At 42.9% G+C, this 25,537-nt stretch overlaps 1 protein-coding gene across 8 annotated transcripts in view; it reads right to left on the reverse strand.

Moving 5' to 3' along the window:
- LOC144678947 (retinoic acid receptor beta) overlaps positions 1-25,537 on the reverse strand; it is a 573,064-nt gene that overhangs the window by 105,365 nt on the left and 442,162 nt on the right. For all 8 annotated transcript variants that reach the window (XM_078539063.1, XM_078539061.1, XM_078539065.1 and 5 more), the window contains one exon: positions 24,391-24,551. In XM_078539063.1, coding sequence (XP_078395189.1) covers positions 24,391-24,551 — 161 coding nt within the window. The remainder of the gene's footprint in view (positions 1-24,390; positions 24,552-25,537) is intronic.

Below are 25,537 nucleotides of genomic sequence, written 5' to 3' on the forward strand. Positions count from 1 at the left end.
AGCATCAAGAACTAAAGGGCACATATTCAAAATAATTGGCAAAAGGAATAAAACTGATGTGACGAAAAAAATTTTCACCCAGAAGGTGGTTGGAGTCTGGAATGAACTTCCTGAAAGGGTGGTGGAGGCAGGTTTGATCGAGATATTCAAAAGGGAATTGGATTGCTACCTGAAAAGAGAGAATGTGCAAGGTTATGGGGATAAGGCAGAGGAATGGGACTAGGTGGAATGCTCTTTCAGTCAGTGCAGACTCGATGGGCTGAATCACCTCCTTCTGCACTGTAAAGATAGTGATTTTATGGCAGAGGCTAACAAAAATTTTAACTAAAAGATGAAGACAAATGTAAACTGAGAACAGTTTCTTTAGGTTTAAGGGAAAGATTAGAGAACTACAGATTTGGAGATGAAAGACTGTCTGTGAGACAAACATATCTCTTCCAAAATATTTTCAATGGGTCTGTATTGAGGGCATTTCCATCTTAATTTCCATTTTCACCGCACAGTCAATAATCTGGAGCAGATTGCTAACCATTACCTTACCTCTTTTCTATTCCATTGTCTCTATCGAGTAATAATGGTCTGGGATTTCTAATGGGAAGGCAATTCGCTCTGTCAGATTACCCCACATGGTAAAGATAACAATTTACTCTAATGTCTTTCTCTTGTGTTGATTCCTTTCTACATGTGGCAGCTAATATCTGACATGGAGCAGCCTATGACAGAGAGGAATTCAAGGGTGGAACAGATACATCAATGAACTAAAATATACATTGTTTTTAAGCTCAATGTTTATATCAATATCAAAGCTACCTTTGAGGCTGCCATTGCATTTTTAGGTCCTGGGCTTCCTTTTCCGACTGTGTAGAAACCCGGACTTCCAAATGCTTTGAAACTTCTCTCAACCTAGTCCTACAATGTTTTACTTGATGCTAGCTGAAGTCAGGCCAGTATTCAGCACATGAGATGAAAGCTTTGTTTATTTACAGATATTTTAACTCTGTTAAGGTTCAATGAAGAGCATATGATTTTTATGGCAGGTCACATGCAAATTTATGTGAAGGTAACAGGGCATAAATTTTGACCACTAAAGCAGAACGAAGTGCAGGAGTGAGAAATTTATCAGAATATGTCCAAAATAAGGCATCCATAAGATTTATTCATGGGATGTTAGCAAGGCCAGCATTTATTGCTTATCCATAAATGCCCTTGGGAAGGTGGTGTGAGTTGCCTTCTTAAACCACTATAATGTGGTATAGAGGTACAACCACATATCTGTTAGATTGGGAGTTACAGAGGTTTGACCCAATGGCGTTGAAGGAACGGTGATATATTTCCAAGTCAGGGTGATGTGACACTTGGAGGACAGTATGCATCTGCTGCCCTTGTCCTTCTGTGGTAGAGGTCACAGGTTTGGAAAGTGCTGACAAAGAAGCCTTGACAATTTGCTTCTTCTGTGCATTTTTTAGATGGTACACTCTGTAGCCACGGTGGTGGAGGGAGTGAATGTTTAAGGTGGTGAACAGGGTGCCAATCAAGTGGGTTGCTTTGTCCTGGATGGTGTCAAGCTTCTTGTTGTTGGAGCTGCACTCACCCAGGCAAGTGGAAAGTATTCCATCACACTCCTGACTTGTGCCTTGTAGATAGTGAACAGGCTTTTGGGGGTCAGGAGTTGGTTCACTCACTGCAGAATACCCAGTCTCTGACTTGTTCTTGCAGTATTTATGTGGCTGAAACAGTTAGTTTCTGGTCAACAGTAACTCCCAGAATTATGATGTGGAGAATTCGGCAATGGCAATGCCATTGAATGTCAGGGGAACTGATTAGGCTCTCCCTTGTTGGAGATTATAGTCTGGCACGTGTGGCGCGAATATTACTTGCTACTTAGCAGCCCAAGCCTGAATGTTTTCCAGGTCATGATGTATGTGAGCATGAACAGCTTCAGTATCTGAGGCATTGCGAATGGAACTGAACATTGTGCAATCATCGGCGAACATCCCCACTTCTGACCTTATGCTGAAGGGAAATACATCAATGAGGTTGTGTTTTGATATGTCATAACTATCATCGGCATTGTTTGTAAATGAATGTAGACGGATCAAAAATTCAAAAACTGCAGGTAGGAGATGTAGCCCACTTTTGGTGATTCACTGAGGAACAGCTGGCTGGTACCGAGGCAGCATTCTCTGGTGCAAACAGCACTCTGCCCTGCTCCCCCAGTGGAAATGTGGTGGAGCAGACACAGAAGACCTCTCTGACAGTGCGAGGATTGAGCATAATTTTGACTTTGGCTGATATCAAATCATTGAAGACAATGGAAATGAAAGTTAGGAGAGATGTATAATGGGCGGCTAATCTGATAGTCAGATTTACTCTATCATCCAAAGTCAAAATGATCTCCATTGAGTGTGCTGCCTGCAATTTTATCATCCACTGCTCTTAATGTATGGAAAATCACAATGTTCTGCAGTGTGTGCAGCTGTACATTACACTCCCCTTATAATGATTTATGCCTCCCACCACATGTGAAGCTTCACTTGTGGCACCAGATCTGGAAAATTCCATTCATAAGCTCTGTCTTTGAGTTTTTAAAAAATGTATTATTTTCATGGGATGTGGGTGTCACTGGCAAGGCCAGCATTTGTTGCCCATCCCTAATCACCTTTGAACTGAGTGGCTTGCTAGGCCATTTCAGAGGGCAGTTAAGAATCAACCACAATGCTTTGGGTCTGGAATCACATGTAGGCCAGAACAGGTAAGGATGACAGACATAAAAACAAAAAACTACTGCGGATGGATGACAGATATCCTTCCCTAAAAGGGATTAGTGAACCAGATAGATTTTTACAACAATCAATGATAATTTCATGGTCACCATTAGTGAGACTAGCTTTCAATTCCAGATTTATTAATTGCATTGAAATTCCACTGGCTGCCATGGTGGGATTTATACCCGTGTGCCCACAGCATTAGCCTGGGCTGCTGGATTACTAGTCCAGTGACATTACCACTATGCTACTGTCTACCCCAAGTATGAAACAATTTGGAGTTTCACATTTCTTTTACATGCAATTGATTATAGCTACATAAATAACTTTCCTTGAATACTTTGTATTATTTACTAACTTTCTAGCATCCTCTTGGCTGCATTTTTGAGATAATTTTGACTTTTCGAAGGAATGAATCACAAAAGTAACTTGGGCTTAAGGTCATTTTAGGTATTTCTGAAAATTAGGACTGAAGTTATATTTGCCCATAGCTATTTTAGCTTCTGCTGTGCTGTGTGCTCTTCATCAGTTCAGAAAGTAGTTGGTTCTGCAGCTAAGTGCTCAGCTCCCATGCCACTGCCAGAGCAGCCCTGTAACTAGAGACTGAGTGATGTGTGAGGATGGTCTGGTTTGGCTGTGTCACAATTTTCCCCTTACCTGTATGAGGAAGTACTTTGTGCTCAATGGGTTCTATCAACAGTTTGGATTAGACTGAGAGTTCAGTTTGTTAACACTCTCTGGCACAAACACAGGTACCACTAACTCTATTGCACATTGAATTCATATTAACTGATAATAGCACAGCTAAGTTTAAAATTGATATTGCACATCTGAATAAACAGATAATCGACGAAAAGAAAACATGAATGTTTCATTTTTATTTATTAATGGGATAATGATTACATTAGTAATTTCTAATACTAACTAGCAGATATGTGCAGAATTGCTTCTTTAAATTCAAATAATAAATAAAAAAGCTATATAGAAAGTACATAAAAATGAAAGTATTTATCAAAGTGACAACTTGATAAAATTACATGAATATATTATGTCAGAAACATAAAGATGGTAGTAGAAGAAAGTATGCGTTGGTGCAGATGGAAGTATTTCTAATATAAACAAAGCTCAGCAGATATGTGCTGACTCTCAGCTCTTGTAAACACCCTTTGTTTGAAATCTGTTTCTTTTGCCTCAACGCAACCAACTTTCCCATAACTGTATACCAGGACATCTAGGATGCGTAAATCATTAGAGGGCTGTTTAGTTAACCAGATCCTGTTTTCAAATAAATAACAAAGAAATCAGGATGGGTAGCAGTGCATTATGCAACTGCACACACTAGACAAGATTTGTGGGCATCGAACTGCAAAGGTGAAACTCAACAGTTTGCACTGCCACCAGTTTGGTGCTACTTTGGACATAATCCCAATGGCAACCGGCTGCATTATTGTTGCCATTTTTTTCCATGTTGCTTTGCAACTTGTGATGGGAAGAAAAGGTATTTTGCAATGCTACGAGACTATTCTATGGTTGACAAACGCAGGATAGCACTGAAATAATACCTTTTACTTCCCTGAAAAATAACACCAAGGGCAGAATTTTACATTCGGCGTGTGGGCTGGCACCCGATGCGCCAAAACATAAAATGATGCGCAATGATGTCAGGCATGTGACCCAAAGTCATCGCAAACTCACGGGATATTTTGTTTGGCGGGCACCCGCCAATAATTGAAAGGCCTATTAAGGCCTTTAACTAGGTAATTAAGTTGCATTTTATGCTGCCCGTCCAACCTTACAGTTGGCGGGCAGGTGAAAAGGCCAAGCGGCCTTTACGTTTTTTAGGAAACTTCATCCACAAGTGGGATGAGGTTTCCTAAAGCTAATACTACTTAAATAAAACTGTTATTTTCAAAGTAAAATATGCCCCATCTCATGTGACACAGTCACGAGGGGACATGTTTCATTACATTTTTCATGCCGTTATTTATTTTTTTAAAAAGTGCTTCAATCTCCCTGAGACAGATCTGTGCCTCAGGGAGATTGAAGCACTCTTTCACGAGCATGTGCAAACTGGGTGCTAGGCCCGGCTCTTCCTCCACCCCCGCCCGCACAGGTAGCACTCTTAGCGCTACCGCTCACAATCCACGCAGGGTGGGCCTGTCCGCTTGATATCGTGGTGCAGAGCCAATCACGGGCGGCAGTCAGCTCCGTGACCGCCCCCGCCCACTCCCGCCGAACGACTGGAAAATCCTGGCCCTAGTATACATTACAAAGCAATAACATGTGACAAATATTTATAATAGTTGAGTTACAAAGGAAAACTTATTCTCTAGTTAGCTCCAATTTGTCTACTTAAAATATGTTTATCTAGTTGGCACAGGCATTGAGATAGATTTTCTGTGATGGGTGTGGATAAAGCTGGAACTTTGCACTGCAGACTTGGCACCTGTTCGAGTAGCACACGAGCTAACCTCAATGCATGGAATCGTCCAGCCCCACTGGTGGCAGGCGTCATCAGACAATATGGCGAGAAGACCAAAAATCGGTTTTATGCCCTCATGAAACCAGCTTGCGATGATCCGCCTCACCCGTCAATGGTGGACCTCGTTTCCTGCCGCTGCATGTTGGGAACCTAATTTCAATTCTTTAGCATCTCATTATAAGCCCTGCTTGCCAGAATCAACCCCCAAGCAACGTGCACCTGGCGAGCTGCACTTCGTTTGGGACTTCGAGGTTTGTTACCCTACCTTGCTTCCAGCAGCACTCACGGTCATCAATGCCAGGCTTCACAGCCAGCACCACATCACTTTTAAGGGGACTCACAGGCAGGTCTCTACCTACCAGACATGCCAACTGCAGGGCTAGGACTTGCTTGGGGTAGGGGGAGGAGTGGCCTCAGGCAAGGGAAGGGGCTGCAGGGCTAGGGCTGTACTGGGGAAGTGGGGTATCCCAGGGTGTGTGTGGGGGCACATGTTGATCTGTGCAAGTGGCCACAAGATGGCGAGGGCTGAGGAGGCAGTCTCCAGAGGAGACCAGGCCAGATGGAAATGTGAGGGTGTATGTGAGAGAGTTGAGTGGTGATGTCTCTTGAGCTGGCAGTGAGTGAGATGCCAGTGAATGTATGATGGGCTTGCGAGTGTGTGAGTTTAGAGTGATGAGATGGTTGCCTTACCCTGGCAGCATGGATGAGATCATTCATCCTCTTTCTGCACTGGATGGCCAATGTCTTCTGTGCAGTGTTGGTACTGATCACTGCTGCCACCACCTCCCAAGCCAGAGTGGTGAGACTGCTGAACCTCCTGCGGCCTAAGTGGGGGTGGAGGACATCACAGTGAGCCTCCAGAAGGCATTCCAGTTACGGGTCACTGAACTCTTCTTGGCTTTCAGGGCCATGTCTTCACTGGAGCAGCCCTGGGCTACAAGCATTGAGAACTGTGTGTGCGGCTGCAGTTTAGATATGGCACCCGGAGTGAGGAAACAGTGAGGTAACGGCATGACGGGCGATTCAGAGGCCACCCGGCAGCAAGACAGCGTGTTTCCTGTAGCTGCATAATTGATGAGGTGGGAAGTGGACGATACGGCGTGAAAACCTGCCATTGCAGCCGGTAGGTAAAACATCGTTTTTCACGCCCACAACTGCACTTAGTGCAAATCTAGGATCCCGCACAATGACTTGTCCAGGGTTAGCCCTTATTAGATATTCATCATGAGCTCTGTGTTGATGGGAGCTTGCAGATTTGGGAATGGGATATCTCAGCTCTTAAAAGGTAAAACACTTCTTTGGTAAGCAAGGGATTTAACAATGTTGTTATACTTAAGTTACAGCACAGTCTAGCGTAAAGCAAAGTTGAATGACAGCTCGTTCATGTTAAATTGACCATTGAAATTAAGCTTTTGAGGAAATCTACTGGTCAGGAAATCAGTCCTAATGTCTCAGGAGTTTTAGAAAGGCAGCATTTTGCTTTCTGAATTAATGGAAAAAATGTCAGGTCCTGAACAAATAAACTTCCACACATAATTAGTTAAATGAGTATAATGTGTTAAATAGATTATCCAAGTAAGCATAATAAACATATTGTAAATATGTTGTCTGAGAAAAGGTTGGCTTGCAAGTTTCGAGCTCTCTTGATTTTCAGGTTATTGAAACCTGTCCTACGTGGCCTTTTGAGGTATCAGCACACCAATCTCACTTTCATAAGAATTATTGCTAAAACTGTCAAGTTAAAAAAATAATGTGCTATCAACAGAAAACTCACTGGAAATTTGCAACTGTTGGAGTTATCCGGCCTTTGTCATTTCTGGAATTGTAAGCTTTAATGTAGCCCCTAGAATGAGCTTTGAAGTGGGTGTGGTTAAAAGAAACAAACAAACTAGACCTGCCAAAATGACGAATGTCAAGTTCCTAGGCTCAGTTACCCTTTTATCTTTGAAATAAAATCATTCTAATCCTGCATAACATTGGAGAAAGCTTTTCATGATGGCAATGTGAAGACACATAAGTGACACTGCTTCCTTTGGAATCTGAGGTTTGGAGGTCCCGCTGTAGAAGTTGTACCGAAGTAGGTGGATGAAATTTGGGGACGAAAATCACCGTTCGTCTTAAGTACAGGTGTCTACTGAGGGCAGGACGCCAACCAAATTAATGCAGTCAACCCATTTCCCTCATATCTGGCTGCAACTATTGAAAAACTATGCTGATACCAGAAGCAAGATAAAGGTAGCCATATTAACTTTTGTACACATTTCTTCTGGGATCCATCAAACAAGTGTCGCAACTAGGTGAGAAGGAGTGAACTAGCTCCCCTCTATTCAGACTCCTCAGTTGGTCACAACAAAGCTTTAAGTTTCTTTTTCATGAGGATATGCCTTTTCCAAATCCAAATGCATTTAACCATATAAGCTGTGAGCAATAAGGAGCCAATCAAACAAGGTTTTCTGGAGTTGAAGAGAGGTATTAACCACTATACACACACACATCAGAAATAAGGGGAGTTACAATCCAGTAAAAAATGTTAAAAGAATATATGGTTAAGTGTCCTTTGCTCGTCCTGGAGGTGTAGATTTATAAACGTTATGGCCGGTTTGGATGAGCTGGTTTTGTGGATACTGTCAGATGTAGAAGATGTTGCAACTATTACGAGATCTTGGTTTGCTGGTAGGTTTCTAGTAAAAGTTGTCTTCCGAAACGATTAATACACTTGTTCCAAAAGAGAGAGAGGGTGAGAGAGACAGCTTTCAGCCTGTCTCTTCTGCTGAAGCCATTCTTGCAATCTATCTGCACTGGCTGACAGTCTGGACTGTTACACTTCACCCATTGTGCACTTTCAAGGGGTTTTGGATGTGTCTGTCTGTGGCAGCCATTGGGCGGAATCATCCAGATTTGCACTAAGTGTGGTAGCGAACAGGAAAAAGAACGTTTTACCCGTCGGCTGCAGTGGCGGCTTTTCACGTCGTATCGTAGCAATCCCACCTCATTAATCATGCACTCCTGGGAAACATGCCGTTTCGATGGCAGGTGGGCTCCAATTCATCTGCCACCTCGCCACTTCATCACGCTGGGTGCCACATTTAAAGTGCAGCCACACACGCATGTCTCACTGATTCCAGCCCAGGACGGCTCCAAAGAAGACATGGCCCTGAAAGACAAAAAGACTGCAGCCCCCCCCCCAGTTCAGTGACGCATCCCTCGTGCGCCTTTTGGACAATGTGGAGGCCTGCCATGGTGTCCTCTTCCTCCACTCTGGCCACAGGAGGGGCAGCAACATTACCACTCTGGCTTGGTAGGCGATGGCAGTGGTGATCAGTGCCAATGCTGCACAGAAGAGGTTGGCCATCCAATGCAGATAGAGGATGAATGATCTCATCTGTGATGCCAGGGTAAGGCAACCACCTCATCACTCTAAACTAACACACACAAGCCCATCACACATTCACTGGCATCTCACTCACTGCCAGCTCTGGGGACATCACCACTCACTCTCTCACAAACACCCTCACATCTCCATCTGGCCTCATCTCCTCTGGAGACTGCCTCCTCAGCCCTCACCATCTTGAGGCCACTTGCATAGATCAACTTGATCTCGCACACACACCCTGGGATACCCCCCTTCTCCAGTATAGCCCTCACCCTGCAGCCTCTTCCCTTGCTTGAGGCCACTTCTCCCCCTTCCCTAAGCAAGCCCTAGCCCTGCAGCCATTGAAAAGTCATTCCCATCTTATGGCTGGTTTGGTAGGTAGAGAGCTGCCTATGGGCCCCCCTAAAAGTGATGTGGTGCTGTCTGTGAAGCCTGGCACTGATAACTGTGAGTGCTGACCGAAGCAAGGTAGGCAAACAAACCTCGAAGTCCCAAGTGAATTGGAGCTCACCAGGTGCACGTCACTTATGTACAGTTGTGAAATATGTTGGCGTTCAATCATGCTGATGTGCTCGGATGATACAATGTTGGGGGATGATTCCAGCGAGCTGGGCTTATAAAGATAGGCAGATGTATTACAATGAGGTTCCTGACAACTGACAGCGGCCCGCCATTGACAGGCAGAGCAGACGATTGCAAACTGGTTTCACAATGTCGTAAAACTGATTTTTGGCCTTCTTGCCATATTGTCTGCTCATGCCGCCAAACACGCTTGATGCCAGTGGGCACGGAAAATTCCGCCCATTGTTTCAATATACAGTACTTTGCATTTTGATGTCTCTTCCTCAGACAGTGACGAGTTTCGATGAGTCTTTGAATTGTGGGAAATGTCCCTCTTGTCACACTCCCCTGAGGGCATCTTGTTTGCTTCTTCACCTTCACCTTGGAAGGTGGCCTTGCATTTGAAGCAGTTTGTTCTGTCTCAGTTCGAATTGCAAATTTTCTAGTCAGTTAGAAGTTGAAAAGTCATATTTTTAAAAATAAAGGGGCATAGCCTCATGACACAGGTACAAAGCCATAATCCCTGGGGGATGGCATATGAAACTCTGCTGCACAAGCCCTTTCATTGTGCTTAAACTGCATGACAAACTTTTCTTGAAGATGGAAGTGGCAATTGATAGACAGTATCAGATGCTGGGGCATCTGGGCTGAGATGCTGCTCTGTTGTTAGTTGGCTTATTTTCTGTCAAATAATGCAGGAATGCTGCAAATTGAAGGCATCAAGGCTGTGTCTGGGGTAACAGGCTATCACATGATTGTGATGCCAGATACCATGTGAAGACTATTTGCGTACTGTAGTGAAATGAAGAACCCACATGGGCATTGTGTGACTCTTTAATCTTCAGGGAATCATAGCACAAACTGAAAACTGTGTTTCCGATCCAACTGATGTCTCCTTAACACAAGAAAAGTGACAACAGTGTCATCACTTCCTTGCTGCATATGTGCACTACAGACTGCCTGATCTGGCAGGTGTCCTTGGGTTACTTGGAAGGATGCAGCAGAAGAAAGTTTCATGTCGTAGTAATCTTCACTTCTATAAGAAAGTTCTTTCTGATGCAGATATTAGGCTGAGCTTAATGCTGGTGGCGGTGGCCCCAGTGGTGGGCTTGAAAGCTGGGGTCAAACCTGCCGCAGTCATTTCTGGACACCCAACACAATTCAATAGCCTTTATGCAATTAACTGCCCGGCACCAGGGCTTTCGTCCCTTTAAGGGTGGAGATCTCACCTCTAAGCGCCGTCGGCCACTCAGAGGGCCGGCAGCTCTTCAGTCCCAACAGCACACTGGAAGTGGTGGCTGTTGCTGGTCCTGCAGCACGGCAGGAGCAGCCATCATACAACTGGCACTAGAACCAAGGTAAGAGAATCAGACTTGCATAGCGGTGAGGGCAGGAGTGGGGGAATCGTTGTTGAGGGCAAGGGGTGTCTTTACGAGGGGCAGTCCTTGCCATCTTGATCCCTTTTCCTGAGGATGAACCAGTCTGTTCACAACCTTGGTATCATATCTGACCCTGAGATGAGCTTTCAACCACATAACCACACCATCACTAAGACAGCTTATTTTCAGCTCCGCAACATCACCCGATTCCGCCTTAGCCTCAGCTCACCTGCTGTTGAAACCATCATCCACGCCTTTGTTACCTCTAGACTTGACAAGTTTAATGCACCTCTGGCTGGCCTCCCACATTCTACCCTCTGTAAACTTGACATCATCTAAAACCCGTGTCTTCACTCGTGCCAAGTCCCGCTTCCTCATCACCTCTGTGTTCATTGACTTACACTGGCTCCCAGCCAAGCAACGCCTCAAATTTACAATTCACATCCTGATTTTCAAATCCCTCCATGGCCTGGCTCCTCCCTATCTCTGCAATCTCCTCTAGCGCCGCCCCCCACCCCCCACAATATCTGCAGTCCTCTAATTCTGGCTTCTTGAGCATCCTCGATTTTAATCACTCTAGCAGTGCTGGACTTGCTTTCAGCTGCCTAGGCCCTAAGTTCTGGAATTCTCTTCCTAAGCCTCTTTGAATCTCTAGCTCACTTTCCTCCTTTGACTTGCTCCTTTAAACCTATTATTAAATAAACCTTTATTAAACCTAAATATTTTCAACCAAATATTTGGTCATCTAACCCAAAATCTCCTTAGCCAGGATTTTACAGCCCCACCGCAGCATTCCCCACTCCCTGGCGAATGTGGTGAGGCATTTAAATCTCCATTCAGTTCAGCGGGAATGTAATATCCCACCGGGCGGGAGGGGCCGTAAAATCCTGGCCCTTATGTGGCTGGCGTTGTATTTGTTTTAAAATGCTGATGTGAAGGACTTTGGGACACTTTATTACATTAAAGACACAAGGACACAATATAAAGACAAGTTGTTTCTGATGTTATATATTAGCCTAACATTGGTAATGAGTATACTTCTAAAGGTAATATTGAAATAAAATGAATATTCACATAGGAAGACATGAGTTAATGAAGGACAGCCAGAATAGATATATAAAAGGCAAACTGTATCTGGAAAATTTAGTACATTTCTTTGAGAAAATAATGGCATGTACTGATATAAAGGAAATGCAACGAATGTTGTGTATATATATTTTCAGACGGCACTGTATTGGAAGTTCGTTAAATAAATTAAGGTGCACGGTATTAAAGGGACTACGGCAGCATGATTGCAAAGTTTAGCTAGAGGACAGGCAGCAATGGTTATTGCATATTTTTCGACTGGAAGGGTTAAATAATATTGTCCCCTTAAGGCTCTTTTCAATGTATAGAAATGATTTGGACTTGGAAACAAGGAGCACAATACCAAATTCTGCAGACTAAACAAAAATAGGAAGTACGGTTAACTGTGAAGGGGGCTGCAAGCAACTTTAGTAGTATATGGATTGGTTAATAGATTGAGCAGATAGATCTCAGAAGAAATTTTATGTGGATGAATGTAAGACAATACATTTTGGAGGAAGAAATAGGAGAGGAAATATGCACTAAATGATAAACTTCGCGAAGAGCAGAAGAACAGGGACACTAAGGGGGCCTGATACACAAATCTATAAAATTATACAGATGATAAAACTGTGAAAAAAAATGGATTTGATGTGTTATGAATAGAGGCGTAGGGTTCAAAAGCAAAGCAGTATCCCTAAACCTTACAAATTATGGTGGGGTGGCAGTTAGAATATTGTGTCCATTTTTGGATGCCCTACAATAGATAATTGGGACTGTAAAGAAAATATTTGATAAGATGACACCAGGGATGAGCAGCTTTCATTATGAGGATAAACAGGAAAACTTGGGATCTTCTCATTGGAAGAATGGTGGCTAAGCTAGGATCTGACTGGTGTTCAAAATCATAGGGGATTTTGATTTAAGGGATTTGGGTAAACTATTTTCACTGTTTGGTGAATATGTGAATAAGGGACATAAACTTAGGATTGTTACCAAAAATGGCAAGGGAGAGGTTAGGGAACATTTCTTTATCCACTTAGGCTGTTCAGATATAGGATGCTCCACAAGAAATAGTGAAAGCACAATCTGTAATAGATTTTGAAAGATAAGTAGATTAACATTTAAAGTAGAGCAATTTGAAAAAGTTATGGAAAGGGTAGCGGAAGGGGACTAAACAGATAGTTCTTTCAAAGAGTTGATTCCAGTGCAATGAGCTGAATGGCTTCCTTCTGAGCTGCAAAAACCCTTACAATTCTAACTATAGTACACAAAAACTCTCAGAACTGTGATACTATTCATAAGTGAACAGCCAGTCTATATCTCATACAAGATCCTACTTTTGAAACTGTTACAATGTTTAATATGAAAACATAACAGTGGAATTATATACTCTACTGTTACTGTTCAAATTCCTAATACGACCACTCATTGATGGAGAGCATGGGGACATCTGAAATGTTGGACGCTGGCATTAAATGCAGTTCATTTATGGAGCAAAATCTTGTACCCTCCCCCACGGCAGGGGCACTTAATCAGGCGGGAAGGTGGCGGCTGGAGACCCTGCCACCTTCCTGCCTCCACTCTGATCTTATAGATATTTTTGCCCACCTATTTTTATTATTATTTTTAAAAATTTATTTTGATTTTTATTCATTGTTTTATCTCCACCTTTTAGCCTATTTCGATCTTTTTTCCCATCACCGCCCCCTCCCCCCACCCCCACTAGGGCCATCTGTCACTTGCTCATTCTGCTTCCCACTCTTAATGTCACCATCAGCACCTCCTTTAGCCAGTATCACCATCATCAACACCTCTTTGACCTTTTGTTTATGACATCTTTTGCAATCTCTCCTTTGCCTCCATCTATCACTGGCCCTCTATCCAGCTTCACCTGTCCCACCCCCTTTAACAGTATATATTTCACCACATTTCTACTTCTCTCTTGTTCTGAAGAGTCATACGGACTTGGAATGTTAACTCTGTCTTTCTCCCCACAGATATTGTCAGACCTGCTGAGTTTTTCCAGCACTTTTTGTTTTTGTTTCAGATTTCCAGCATCCGCAATATTTTGCCTTTATCCACTCTGATTAAGTCTGGTAAAGAGGCCTGTGGAGAGCCTTCCCACCCCACCACCAGATGAGGCCCTTAAGTGGGCAATTAATGCCCACATAAGGGTCTCACCCCACTGCCGCTAATATTAACCCAGCGACGACAGAAGGCTCATCATGTGGGAAGCATGGCAAACAAACCAGTGTAGGGTTGCTTGTGGGCTCCCAGGAGGGTCCCTCATTCAAAGACATTTGATGCCTGATTGAAGGTCCTGGCATAAGGAAGGGCAGGGCCTGCTGACAGTCAACCCCTGCTCTTACGCTTTCTCTCACAGCCCCCACTCTGCGACCCCCCCCCCTCCTGCCTTCACTCACCTCTGGCCTGGATCCAGCAACAATCCTAGGTCTTGAGTGGGTGCCATACCTGCAGCAGCCACCATCTCCCCAGTGGTGTTGTCATTCAATAGAATTGATTGGCTGGCAGCTCTCAACGGGCAAGACATCTGCCACTGCCCCAAGGGTCCTGATCCCGGGGGAAGGCCTGCCGACGGCCTGTCTAGCGCCTGAGTGCAACAATATGTGGCAGCACTTCCCGAAAAGAGGTGATTCAGGGCTCTTGCCGGCTCTTCAGCCGGCAGCCGAGACCCCCATCGCCTCCAAAAGATTCCACCCATGAAATGTAAAGGAGGAAAAATAGGAGCAGGGGTAGGTCATTCCCCCCCCCCCTCCCCGAGCCTGCTTTGCCATTCAATATGATCATGGCTGATCCTGTACCTCAATGCCATACTCCCGATCTCTTCCCATATCCCTTGACACCTTTGGAATCCAGTAATCTATCTACTTTCTTCTTAAATATCTACTTTCTTCTTAAATATACTCAATGACTTGGTTTCCACAGCCTTCTGAAGTAAATGTTCACCATTCTCTGAGTGAAGAAGTTTCTCCTCATCTCAGTCCTAAATGGCCTACCCCATATCCCAAGACTGTGACCCCTTGTTCTAGATCCCCTAAACAGAGGAAACATCATCCCTGAATCCAGTCTGTCCATTCCTGTCAGAATTTTATACATTTTAATGAAATCCGCTCTCATTCTTCTAAACTACAGTGAATACAGGCCTAGTCAACCCAATTTCTCATCATATGACAAGCCTGCCACACCAGGAATCAGTCTGGTGAACCTACGCTGCACACCCTCTATGGCAAGTATATCCTTTCTTAGGCAAGGAGACCAAAAATGCACACAATACTCCAGATGTGGTCTCACCAAGGTCTTGTACAGCTGCAGTAAGACATCCTTGCTCCTCTACTCAAGTCCTTTCACAATGAAGGCCAACATACCAATTGCCTTCTTAACCGCTTGCTGCATCTGCATGCTTGCTTTCAGTGACTGCTGTACAAGGACTCCCAGGTCCCTTTGCACATCAACATTTCCAATCTATCACCATTTAAATAATACTGTTATTCTGTTTTTCCTACCAAAGTGGATAACTTCACACTTATCCATTTTATACTGCATCTGCCATGTATTTGGCCACTCACTCAACCTGTCTAAATCACCATGAAGCCTCTTAACACCCTCCTCACCATTCACATTCCTACCAAGTTTTGTGTTGTCAGCAAACTTGGAAATATTACATTAGGTTCCCTCATTCAAATCATTGATATATATTGTGAATAGCTGGGGCCCAAGTACTGACCCCTGCGGTATCTCACTAGTCACCGCCTACCACCCTGAAAAAGACCCATTTATTCTGACTCTCTGTTTCCCGTCTGCTAATCAATTCTCGATCCATGCCAATGTATTACCCTCAATCCCATGTGCTTTATTTTTACACACTAGCCTCTTGTATGGGACTGTATCAAGAGCTTTCTGAAAATCCAAATACACCACATCCACTGGTTCTCCCTCATCTATTCTGCTAGTTACATCCTCAAAAAAACACCAGTAGGTTTGTCATACATGATTTCCCTTTCATAAATCCATGTTGACTTTGTCTAATCCTGATGATCTTTTCTAAGCGTCCAGTTATCAGATCCTTTCTAATAGATTCTAGCACTTTTCTTTCTTCTGAGGTTAGGCTAACCAGTCTGTAATTCCCTGTTTTCTCCCTCCCTCCTTTCTTAAATAGTGGGGTTACGTTTGCCACCCTCCAATCTACTAGGACTGTTCTAGAATCTACAGAATTTTGGAAGATGACAACCAACGCATCCACTATTTCCATGATGATCTCCTTAAGTACCCTTGGATGTATATTATCTGGCCGTGGGGATTTATTGGCTTTCAGTCCCATTAATTTCTCCAGCACTATTGTTTTAGTAATAAGAATTTCCTTCAATTCCTTCTTCTCACTAGACCCATAGTTCCCTAGCATTTCTGGAAAGTTATTTGTGTATTTCTCCAAGAAGACTGAACTAAAGTAGTTGTTTAATTGCTCTGCTATTTCCTTGTTCTCTATTATAAATTCTTCCGTTTTGGACTTAAAGGGACCTACATTTGTCTTCACTAAACTTTTCCTTTTATAAAAATTTTTATAGTCCGCTTTTATGTTCCTTGCATGTTTACTCTCATACTCTGTTTTTCCCCTCTTAATCAATCTCTTGGTCCTCCTTTGCTGAATTCTAAACTGTTCCCAATCCTCAGGCTTACTCCTTTTTCCAGCAACTTTACATGACTCCTCTTTGGATTTAATATTATCCTTAATTTCTTTTGTTAGCCATTGTTGGGCCACATTTCCTGTTGTGCTTTGTGCCAAAGAGGAATGTATAAATGTTGCAATTCTTACATTCGTTTCTTAAATATTATCTATTGCCATCCACCGTCATACCTTTTAATGAAGTTCCCCAATCTATCTTAGCCAACTCACGCCTCTTACCTTCATCGTTTCTTTTGTTTAGGTTTCGGACCCTAGTTTCAGATCAGACTACTTCACTTTCCATCCTAATGAAGAATTCTATGATGTTATGGTCACTGTTCCCTAAAGGATCCTGCACAAAAAGATTATTAATTAACCCCTTCTCATTGCACAACACCAAATCTAGGATAGCCTGTTGCCTCATTGGTTTCTCGACATACTGGTCTAAAAAACCATCTTGTACACTTTCCAGGAATTCATCCGCCACAGTATTATTACTAATTTGGTTTGCCCAGTCTATATGTAGATTAAAGTCACCCATGATTACTGTAGCATCTTTGTTACATGCATCTCTAATTTCCTGATTAATGCCATCCCCTACCTTACCACTACTATTTGGAGGCCTATCGACAACTCCTACTAAAGTTTTTTGCCGCTTGTTGCTTCTTAGCTCCATCCAGACTGATTCTACATCTAGATTTTCTGAGCCAATGTCCTCCCTCACTATTGCACTGATTTCATCGTTAATTAACAACACCACGCCACCTCCTTTTCCTTTTTGCCTGTCCTTCCTAAATATTGAGTAGCCTTGGATATTCAGGCCCCAGCCTTGGTCACCCTGCAGCCATGTCTCTGTAATCGCAATCATATTGTACCCGTTTACATCTATTTGCGCTGTTAATTCGTCTACCTCATTGTGAATGCTCTGTGCATTCAGACAAAGTGCCTTTAGACTTGCCTTTCTGACATTTTTACTCATTTATTTTGTACTGTGGCCCTGATCCAGAGTGAACACATCTGTAGTAAGTCTTTGCAGCTCAAGGAACTTCGGATCCGAGTTAAGGAGCTGGAGTCTGAGCTGCAGGCATTGCGCCACATCAGGGAGGGGGAAAGTTACCTGGACACTTTGCTCCAGGAGGCGGTCACACCCCTCAGATTAGGTAATTCAAATTTGGTCTGTGATCAGGGACAGGAGGGTGTGGCTGCAGGTGAAGCAGGTGTGGGGACCCAGGGGGTAGTGTTCGAGGAGCCTCTGCCCCTGCAACTGTCCAACAGTTACAAGGTTCTTGCAAGCTGTGTGATGAGAGCAGGGACCGCAGGGAGGATGAGCAAACTGACCATGGCACCGTGCTACAGGGAGCCATTCAAGTGGAGTGAGGAAATAGGAATGTAGTAGTGTCAGAGTACAGTATAATTAGGTGGATAGATACTGTTCTCAGCTGCTATGAGCACGAGTCGCCCGGGCTGTGTTGCCTGCCCAATGCCAGGGCTAAGAACATCTCCTTAGGGCTGGAGAGGAACTTGGAGTGGGAGAGGAGGGATCCAGTTGTCGTCGTTCACATTGGTTCCAACAACATTGACAGGACTAGAAAGGAGGCTCTGCTGAAAGAATTTGAACAGTTAGGAGCCAAATTAAAAAGCAGAACCTCCAAGCTAATAATCTTGGGATTACTAACTGAGCCATGGGCAACATGGCATAGGGTAAATAAAGTCAAGGAGTTAAATACGTGCCGCAGAGATTTGTGCGGGAGGAATGGGTTTCAGTTCACGGGGCACTGGCACCAGTACTGGGGTAGAAGGGAGCTGTTCCGGTGGGACAGGCTTCACTTGAACTGTGCTGGGACTAGTTTCTTGGTGTATCAAATAACTAGGACTGTGGAGGGAGCTTTACACTAAATAGAGAGGGGGAAGGTTCTGGAAAGGGGTAATGTTGGATAACAAAGCAAAAGGATATGGCAGCATTGCAGGGCAGCTGTTTAGGTAATGATACCCAGAGTGTGACAGGAAGGGACAGAGTGTACAAACATAAAAAAGAACAGCAGCAAATATGGTCAAAGGGAGAAAAAATGGTAAAAAGGCAAAATTAATGGCTCTTCATTTAAATACATGTAGTATTTGGAACAAATTAAATGAATTAACAGCACAAATAGAGGTTAATGAGTATGCTCTTATAGCCATTACGGAGACATGGTTACAAGGAGATCAAAGCTGGGAACTAAATATTCAGGGGTATGTGGCTTTTCGAAAGGACAGGCAGGAAGGAAGCGGTGGTGGGGTAGTTTTGTTAGTACGAGATGGAATAAGAACGATAGCAAGAAATGATCTTGGGTTGGAAGATGTAGAATCCATATGGGGGGAGGTAAGAAATAACAAGGGGAAGAAGACACTGGTGGGAGTAGTCTATAAGCCCCCTAACAGTAGCTATACTGTAGGACAGTGAATAAATCAGGAGATAATGAGGGCAAGTAAAAAGGCAGCACATTAATCATGGGTGACTTTAATCTTCATGTAGATTGGGAAAATCAAAGTGGCAGAGGTAGCCACGAGCAAGAAGTCATAGAATGTATTTAAGACAGTTTCTTAGAACAATATGTTATGGATTCAACCAGGGTTCAGGCTATTTTGGATCTGGTAATGTGTAATGAGGCAGGTTCAATAAATGATCTGAGTAAAAGATCCCATAGGAAACAGTGACCATAACATGGTAGAATTTAACATTCAGTTTGAGAGTGAGAAACTTGGGTTAGATACAACTGTTCTAAACTTAAATAAGGATAATTACAAAGGAATGAGGGCAGAGTTGGCTGCAGTGAACTGGGAAAGGAATTTAGCAGAAAAGACGGTTGATGAACAATGGCAAACGTTTAAGAAAATAGTTCACGACTCACAACAAAGATACATCCCAGTGAGAAAGAAGGATCCTAGGAAGGGGTTAAACCAACCATGGTTAACCAAGGAAGTTAAGGATAGTATCAAATTGAAAGAAAAATCATACAAATGTGGCAAAGATTAGAGGTAAGCCAGAGGATGGGGAAAGTTTTAAAAACCAACAAAGGTGACCAAAAAAATAATGAGGGATAAAATAAACTTCGAGGGTAAACCAGCAAGGAATATAAAAATGGACAGTAAGAGCTTCTTTAAATATGTAAAAAGGAAGAAAGAGGCCAAAGTGAACATAGGCCCCTTAGAGAATAAGGCTGGGGAAATAATAATGAGGAACCAGAAAATGGCAGAGGAGTTGAATAAATACTTTGCATCAGTCTTCATGGTAGAAGATATTAACAGCATTCCAAAAATACTAAATAATCAAGGAGCACAAGCGGGGGACGAAATAAATACAATAACTATCACTAGAGAAAAAGTACTAGGGAAACTAATGGGACTAAAGGCCAATAAGCCCCCTGGATTGGGTTGCATCCTAGGATATTAAAAGAAATAGCTACACAAATAGTGGATGCACTGGTAGTAATCTTCCAAGGATCTGTAGATCCTGGAAAAATCCTATTAGATTAGAAAACTGCCAATGTAATGCACTTATTCAAAAAAGGAGGGAGACAAAAAAACCAGGTAACTATAGGCCAGTTAGCTTAACATCCATCATTGGGAAAATATTAGAATCTATTTTAAAGTAATAGCAGAGCATTTAAAAATGGATAATATAATCGATTAGAGTCAGCAGGGTAGATAAAGGGGAACCAGTAGATGTAATATATTTGGATTTCCAAAAGGCATTCAATAAGGTATTACACATAAGGCTACTTAATAAGATAAGAGTCCATGGTGTTGTGGTAGTACATTAGCATGGATAGAGGATTGGCTAACTAATAGAAGACAGAGAATTGGGATAAGGGGGTTATTTTCAGGATGGCAACCTGTAACCAGTGGAGTGCCACATGGATCAGTGCTGGGGCCACAATTATTTACAATATATATTAATGACTTAGATGAGGGAAGTGAATGTACTATTGCCAAGTTTGCGGATGGCACAAAAATAGGTGGGAAGGCAAGTGGTGAGGATGACACAAAGAGTCTACAAAGGGATATAGACAGGTTATGTGAGAGTGCAAAAACTTGGCAGATGGAATATCATGTGGGAAAATGTGAGGTTATGCATCTTGGCAGGAAGTATAGAAGAACTGAATATTATTTACTTGGAGAAAGACTGTAGAAAGCTAAAACACAGAGGGATTTTGGAGTCCTCGTGCATGACTCCCAGAAAGCTGAATTACAAGTTCAGCAGGTAATAGGTAAGGTAATTGGAATGTTGGCCTTTATTTCAAAGGGAATGGAGTATAAAAATAGGGACGTCTTGCTAAAACTATACAATGCACTAGTTAGACCACACCTAGAATACTGTGAACAGGTTTGGTCCCCTTATCTAAGCAAAGATATACTGGCATTGGAGGCAGTCCAGTTAAGGATCACTAGGTTGATCCTAGGAATGGAGGGATTTTCTTATGAGGAGAGGTTGAGTGGGTTGGGCCTGTACTTATTGGAGTTTGGAAGAATGAGAGGTGACCTTATTGAAACATATAAGATTCTTCGGGGGCTGTACAGGATAGATGCTGAGAGGTTGTTTCCCCTTGTGGGAGAGTCTAGGGCCAGAGAGCATAATCTCAGACTAAGGCAGAAATTTAAGACAGAGATGGGGAGGAATTTCTTCTCTCAGAGAGTAGTGAATCTGTGGAATTCTTTACCGCAGGAGGCTGTAGAGGCTGGGTCATTAAGTATATTCAAGGCTGAGATACACATAATTTTAATCAGTAAGGGAATCAATGAGGAAAAGGCAGGAAAGTGGAGTTGAGGATGATCAGATCAGCCAGGATCTCATTGAATGGCAGAGCAGATTTGATGGGCCGAATGGCCTACTTCTGCTCCTACGCCTTATGGTCTTATTTGCTGCTTGCCCTTGTTTCCTCTGCCTTCCACTTTTGCTTTCTACTTTTCCATCTTTCATTCCTATCTTTGTTTTCCTCTCTTGTGTCTCCCCACTCAGGTTCCCATCACCCTACCACTCTAGTTTAAACCCTCCCCAACAGTATTAGTAAATACCCCTGCAGGGATATTGATCTCCATCCTACTGGGGTGCAACCCATCCAGCTTGTACAGGTCTCATCTTCCCCAGAGTCGGTCCCAATGCCTCATGAATCTAAATCTCTCCCTCCCACACCATCTCTCCAACCACGCATTCATCTGGTCTGTTCTCCTATTCCTGATCTTGCTAGCACGTGGGACTGGGAGCAATCCTGAGAGTACTACCTCTGAGGTCCCGCTTTTTAATTTATTTCCTTGCACCTACATTCTGCTTTCAGAACCTCATCCCTCTTTTTACCTATGTCATTGGTATCAATATGGACCACGACCAGCGGCTGTTCACCCTCCCCCTTCAGAATGTCCTGCAGCTGCTCATCCTTGACCCTGGCACCAGGGAGGCAACATACCTTCCTGTCATGTTTGCAGCCACAGAAACATCTATCTGTTCCCCTTATGATAGAATCCCCTATCACTATTGCTCTCCCGCTCTCTTATCCCTTCCTGTGCAGCTGAGTCACTTGTGGTGCCACAGATTTGGCTCTTGCTGCATTCCCCTGAGAAACCATCTCCCTCAGCAATATCCAAAACGGAAAATCTGTCAGAGAGGGAGATGGACCTGAACCAGGGGATTCCTGCATTACCTGTCTAGTGTTTTTACTCTTGTCTGGCAGTCACCCATTCCCTTTCTGCCTGTGCACTCTTTACCTGCGGTGTGACCACCTCACTGCACATGCTTTCCATGCTTCCTTGCGGAAGTTCCACAGTGACTCCAGCCACAGCTCCAGCTCCAAAATGTGGATTTTCAGTAGCTGCAGCTGGAGACACTTGAAGTGTCCCTGACTTCCCACATTGCACAGGAGGAGCATTCCACTTGGCCGAGCTGCCCTGCCATGAATTACCCTTAAGTTACTCCCTTTACTTTTACATCCCCTAGTATAGAGAATATTAAGGACAGAAGAAATACTCACCAGGTCCTACTTACTAAGACCACCATTTTTCTTACTGAGGAAAGGTAGAAAATGAAATGATCACCTCCTTCCTTCTTCATCGAACTCCCTCTGTCACCAAACTGCAACTTAAGCACTTTAATGCAGCCTAAAGCAGCACTCTAGTGCAGACAAAAGCTGCACTGTAGATGGCTTGCTTTTATGTTGTCTGAATCTAGTTTCTGAAAACCTGTTTAAGCCAGTTAACTAATTAACTAGCTACAGTTCAAGCAGAGCCTGTATAACCCCTGTTTTAAAGCTGAACTAAAGCTCACCTTCTCCTAACCCAAAAAGCAACTGTTAGTTGGTTGCTAAATTTAAAAAAAACTTTAGATAGAAATTAACCCTTAAAAGACCCTCTCTCACCAAACTCCAACCTCAGCACTCTAATACAGCCCAAAACAGCACTCCAGTGCAGACCTGTAGTTTCCCGCAGTTGTTTTCAGGATCCAGGAGGCTCAGTCCTTTCCCTTCTAATTCCACAAAATATGGAAGCGTTTCTACATTTTTGAGTGTCCTGCAGACGTTCCTTTAAGGGCCACTGGTTAGGTTGTTTCAATCCTGTAAATTGTAAGCTTAATCGAATACAAACAAATTTAGGAATTCAGATCCAAATTGAGCGTAAGAGCTTTATTTCTATTATGAAATGAGCCCTGTGCTCACTTAAGTCACTTAAAAAAAAGGCCCCAGTCAATTTAGCAGCGGCCTGAATGTCTGTGCTGATTGGGCATGGGAGTTTGCCATGATAAATTGGTTATTGATGCCTACTTTAGGCACATAAAATACATGCAACAGGGCTAAATTTGGATTCCAGCAATTTAACCTACATGCAAATGAGTGCCAGATGCCTCTGCACACACATTTCCTATAATAGTGCAAGGTACAGTTCAGGAGCAGACTGCTCCCAGTAAAGCCTGTTGCTCCTGCTTCAGCACTTGCTACAGAAAGCAGTTAGTTTTTTTTTCATCTACTGATGGAGGCAACGTTGAGTGCTATAAATTTCACTTTTTTTTGTTTGCCAATATGGCTTATTTGCAGGCAGACAAGGAGCAGCAACTACAAATGCTCCTGAAAACTGCTGAAGAAATTTTTTCTGGTCATATCCAGAACATTAACAGCTGTTTCTCTATCACGGAATAGATCTCCTCCCTCTCACTGAACACGCACTCATTCTATGCCATCTAGAATAAAAAGAAGACCTTAACAACAGACAAATATCCTCCTCTTCTCACCTATTATCGTTCTTCACACCCACTTGCTTTCCATAGTTCCCTGCCTACTGCTTGGCACCGTTTGATATCTCCCTCCAGGACAGGAGAAGCCAAAGCCTTGCTCGCAATGTTACTGTCAGACCATGGCACAGCTGCACAAAGGCATTCCCAGTCGGTGGGCACTTTAAAAGAGCTGGGAACAGCAGAGATCATCAATTTTTTACTTGCGGCCGTCATAATGAATTACATTACTTTCAATTATTCAGAATCCACTGACAGAATTTAAAAAAAAATCAAGCTTCAATATGTAGTACAAACCAGTGACATCAATATAATTCCAGCATAAGGTTTTTTGCTGTACTTTCCCCTTTAATCATGCTGCGGCCTTTATAAGGCATGAATGTTGAACTTTTCATTTTCATCAGCCCTATTAATGGTAACGCACCTCTATCCACACCCAAAGGCCTTGCACCTGGACAGCACCCAGTTAAGATAGTTAGCCTTTTAATTTATGACTCATATCACAGGTTAGGATATATATTTATTTAGGTTCTGCCATACCGGTATAGCAGTATATTTGAAAATTTTACTTATATTTACATGATCATTGATACTTAATGGGTGCTGATGAGAAGTCATCGACCTGAAATGTTAACTTTGTTTCTCTTTCCAAAGATGCTGCCTGACCTGCTGAGTATTTCCAGCGTTTTCAGTTTTTTATTTCAGATTTCCAGTAATTGGAGTATTTTTCATTTGCCTTATGATATACATATGTCTTTTCAATCAGGAAAACCTATCAACCGCTCAGTGCATGGCTCAAAGCAACAAACGTCTGTGGTCCAATACTTACTGTAGTATATTTCCCCAGCTGGCAAAGAGAAGGGAAGGTTTCCTGGTGAGCTTTGCGAATCTTTTCAATTAAGTCCTCTAATTCTGCTGTCATTGTGTAGCTTTCTGAACATTCTTGCTTTGGCGTCTCCTTTTTCTTTTTGTTTCTGTCATTTCTTACGGCTGGAAGTAGAATGAATCACAATTAGGCATATTTAATGCAATTTATGCAGCATCTTTCAAACCCGGCAGAAAAAATATTGCATACTGTGAATTGGAACAACTGTTCCTGCCAGTCAATCATTCTCTGAGGTACATGGCACAAGTCAGTGTCTCGAGACACAAAATGGCAACAACGTTGTATAAACTCTCCAATTATAATAGGCTTAGGATAAAACAATGAAAGGCTCTATGCAGATATTTAGTGTGGGCATACTATGCTTATGTAACATAAAGCTTAATACTGTAGAAAGCCTAAGGGAGTATCGAAAGTACAGGGGTGAAGTAAAAAAGTAAACTAAGAAAGCAAGGAGAGGATACAAAAGAATACTGGCAGGTAAAATCAAAGAAAACCCGAGATTTTTACATTAAGAGCAAGGGAATAGCTAAAGAAAGGGTAGGGTCTATATCAGAGATGTACATAGTAACTTGTGCATTGATGCTGAAGATGTGGGTAGGGTTCTCAATGAGTACTTTGTCTCTGTCTTCACTAAGAAGAGGGATGATGCAGACGTTCCAGTTAAGGAGGAGGAATGTAAAATATTAGATACAATAAGCATATTGAGAGAAGGAGTACTGAAGGGACTGACACCCTTAAAGGTGGATAAATCACCAGGGCCGAATGGATTGTATCCCAGGTTGTTAAAGGAAGCCAGGGAGGAAATCACAGATGCTCTGAGGATCATTTTCCTCACTAGATACAAGTAAGGTACCAGAGGATTGGAGGTCTGTGAACGTCCTACCAATATTTAAAAAGGATTGAGGGATAGGCCATAAAGTTATAGGCCAGTCAGTCTGACTTCAGTGGTGGGCCAATTTATTGGAATTAATTCTGAGAGACAGGATAAGCTGTCACTTAGAAAGGCACGGATTGATCAGGGATCGTCAGCATGGTTTTGTTAGAGGAAGATCGTGTCTTCCTAACTTAATGGAATTTTTTGAGGAAGTAA

This window comes from Cetorhinus maximus, chromosome 3, assembly GCF_964194155.1.
Source record: "Cetorhinus maximus chromosome 3, sCetMax3.hap1.1, whole genome shotgun sequence".
Lineage (NCBI taxonomy): Eukaryota > Metazoa > Chordata > Chondrichthyes > Lamniformes > Cetorhinidae > Cetorhinus > Cetorhinus maximus.